Source organism: Hydra vulgaris, chromosome 10 (assembly GCF_038396675.1).
Source record: "Hydra vulgaris chromosome 10, alternate assembly HydraT2T_AEP".
Classification (NCBI taxonomy): Eukaryota; Metazoa; Cnidaria; class Hydrozoa; order Anthoathecata; family Hydridae; genus Hydra; species Hydra vulgaris.
In genome coordinates, this window is record NC_088929.1 from 44,749,452 (window position 1) to 44,753,040 (window position 3,589).

Consider the following 3,589-nt stretch of genomic DNA (forward strand, 5'->3'; position numbering starts at 1 on the left):
CAATTTCCCAGGGCCTGCAGAAGAGAAACAACCTTAAAACATTATGCTTCCTCCTCCAAACTTCACTGTTGGGACGGTATTCTTCGTGTGAAATGAAGAGTTCTTCTGTCTCCAAACACAACTGACACAGTTCCGACCAAACAACTCTATCTTAGTCTCATCTGACTATAATATTTTATCCCAAAAGCTCGAAGGTTTACTCAAGTGCTCTTCAGCAAAGTTCCGGCGTTTCTTTACGTGAACTTCCTTTGAGAGGGGTTTTTCTTGGTGACCGAGAGTGGAATCCTCCCTTTCGAAGAACTGTCCTAATTGTATTCTTGCAAACATTTGTCCCAGATGATTGCAAGTCCTTTTGCAGTTCAGAGCGAGTCAGTTGAGGATTATTCTGTACTTTTCGAGCTAAATTCCTAGCTGTATGGTCAGATATTTTTGTAGGACGCCCTGAACGAGGCAGACTAGTCATAAGATGGAAGGATTTCCACCTCCAAACAGTATCACTAACTGTCAAAATTGGGATATTTAACACAGATGACATTTTTCTATATCCCAAACCATCTCTGTGCAGCTGAATAATTGATTTTCTAGTTGATTCAGACAATTCTGCAGTTTTAGGCATTGTTGAAGAGCGTAAAATTTAGGCCACCTTTCAATGAAGATGTTAGGTAATGAATGACTGCAGTTAAAAAAATTCTATGATGTTTTTTTGCATTCTAGAATGTTCCAACGTTTTCTGATTATAGAATATTCCCTCAAACACAACAAATGACAAATTATTGGCAAATCAAATTCTTTTTTTACGATACTTTTTGAACCTCAACTTTTACAAAATTGCAATTATCAAGTCAACATTTAATATTGTTGTTTTGATATGATATTAATATTTTCCATGTAAAACTACATTAGAATAGTGTTTGTTTATGTTATTTTGTTGAATGGTCTTTAATTAAATAAAGTTTTTTCTTTGTGTCAGACTTTTTGCACCCACTGTATATATCACAATATAACAGGTATTTTTTAAAAAAATACCTGTTATATTGTGATATATTTTTAAAAAACGTATCGCTAGATTTCATATTTTTTAACAGGTAATTACTGCTATGTTCAATGTATAATTCGTATAAAAAAAATATATATGCAAATACCAGTATGTTTTTTTCATACTAATTATACATTGAACATAATGGTAACAACCCGTTGTGAAACACAAAATCTGGCGTTATGTTAGTGCTATGTAAGCGCTATGTTTGAAAACCTGACATAACATATACATATATACATATATATGTATATGTTATGTGTATATACATATATATATATATATATATACATATATATATATATATATACATATATATATACATATATATATATACATATGTATATATATATATACATATGTATATATATATTTTTTTTTTTTTTTTTTTTTTTTTTTTTTGTAATTTACCTCCTCAAGGCCATGAAGGCCACTACAGATGAGGAGGCTACTCAATAGTGGTTGTAACCCTCTCTCAACTCTATAACTCCGAAACACGCGGAGAAACAAGTTGAGCGCGGTACTACCAGGGACATGGTGGGGATCGAACTTGGAACCTCTCGCTTCTGAAGCGAGCGCTTTATTACTACACCACTACCTCATATACATGTGTATATATATATACATGTGTATATATATACATATGTGTATATATATACATATGTATATATATATATATACATATGTATATATATACATATGTATATATATATATACATATGTATATATATATACATATGTATATATATATATATACATATGTATATATATATATATATATATATATATATATATATATATATATATATATATATATATATATATATATATATATATATATATATATATATATATATTTATATATATATATATATATATCCGACACAAAGGAAAAACTTTATTTAATTAAAGACCATTCAACAAAATAACATAAACAAACACTATTCTAATAAAATTTTACATGGCAAATACAAATATCATATCAAAACAACAATATCATTAAATGTTGACTTGATAATTGCAATTTTGTAAAAGTTAAGGTTCAAAAAGTATCAAACACATTGTAAAAAATTTACTCAATACTTCATCACAGCAGCCAAAACTGCTTCTAAACGATTGGAATACTTGTTCACAAGATTAGTACATATGCTAATTGGAATTTTAGCTCACTCTTCCTTGCATATTTCTTTCAATTGGATAAGATTTCTTTGATCTCTCTCCTGTACCCTCAATTTTAATTTCCGCCACAGATTTTCAGTTGGATTGAGGTCAGGAGATTGGCTTGGCCATTCCAATAAGTCAATTCCCTCTCCTGAAACCATGCACGAGTTGCCCTAGCCGTGTGCTTAGGGTCATTGTCTTGTTGGAATATCCAACCTCAAGGAAGGTTCAATTTTTCGGCTGACTTCACGAGACATCTCTCAAGAATGCCCTGATACATTTTGGAGTTCATCCTTTCTTCTATGACTTCCAATTTCCCAGGGCCTGCAGAAGAGAAACAACCTTAAAACATTATGCTTCCTCCTCCAAACTTCACTGTTGGGACGGTATTCTTCGTGTGAAATGAAGAGTTCTTCTGTCTCCAAACACAACTGACACAGTTCCGACCAAACAACTCTATCTTAGTCTCATCTGACTATAATATTTTATCCCAAAAGCTCGAAGGTTTACTCAAGTGCTCTTCAGCAAAGTTCCGGCGTTTCTTTACGTGAACTTCCTTTGAGAGGGGTTTTTCTTGGTGACCGAGAGTGGAATCCTCCCTTTCGAAGAACTGTCCTAATTGTATTCTTGCAAACATTTGTCCCAGATGATTGCAAGTCCTTTTGCAGTTCAGAGCGAGTCAGTTGAGGATTATTCTGTACTTTTCGAGCTAAATTCCTAGCTGTATGGTCAGATATTTTTGTAGGACGCCCTGAACGAGGCAGACTAGTCATAAGATGGAAGGATTTCCACCTCCAAACAGTATCACTAACTGTCAAAATTGGGATATTTAACACAGATGACATTTTTCTATATCCCAAACCATCTCTGTGCAGCTGAATAATTGATTTTCTAGTTGATTCAGACAATTCTGCAGTTTTAGGCATTGTTGAAGAGCGTAAAATTTAGGCCACCTTTCAATGAAGATGTTAGGTAATGAATGACTGCAGTTAAAAAAATTCTATGATGTTTTTTTGCATTCTAGAATGTTCCAACGTTTTCTGATTATAGAATATTCCCTCAAACACAACAAATGACAAATTATTGGCAAATCAAATTCTTTTTTTACGATACTTTTTGAACCTCAACTTTTACAAAATTGCAATTATCAAGTCAACATTTAATATTGTTGTTTTGATATGATATTAATATTTTCCATGTAAAACTACATTAGAATAGTGTTTGTTTATGTTATTTTGTTGAATGGTCTTTAATTAAATAAAGTTTTTTCTTTGTGTCAGACTTTTTGCACCCACTGTATATATCACAATATAACAGGTATTTTTTAAAAAAATACCTGTTATATTGTGATATATTTTTAAAAAACGTATCGCTAGATTTCATATTTTTTAA

The 3,589-nt window shown here is 31.5% G+C and overlaps 2 protein-coding genes across 2 annotated transcripts; both read right to left on the minus strand.

The window, feature by feature from the left end:
• Positions 1-211: 211 nt before the first annotated feature.
• Positions 212-616, minus strand: LOC136086383 (uncharacterized). Its single transcript, XM_065808679.1, has one exon. The coding sequence runs from the start codon at positions 614-616 to the stop codon at positions 212-214; it is 405 nt and encodes a 134-aa protein (XP_065664751.1).
• Positions 617-2,718: 2,102 nt separating this feature from the next.
• On the minus strand, positions 2,719-3,123 carry LOC136086384 (uncharacterized). The gene has a single exon (XM_065808680.1). The coding sequence runs from the start codon at positions 3,121-3,123 to the stop codon at positions 2,719-2,721; it is 405 nt and encodes a 134-aa protein (XP_065664752.1).
• Positions 3,124-3,589: the final 466 nt, after the last annotated feature.

Bases quoted from the DNA above. Each gene is read 5' to 3' on its own strand.
- LOC136086383 (XM_065808679.1), bottom strand. From the start codon at position 616: ATGCCTAAAACTGCAGAATTGTCTGAATCAACTAGAAAATCAATTATT.
- LOC136086384 (XM_065808680.1), bottom strand. From the start codon at position 3,123: ATGCCTAAAACTGCAGAATTGTCTGAATCAACTAGAAAATCAATTATT.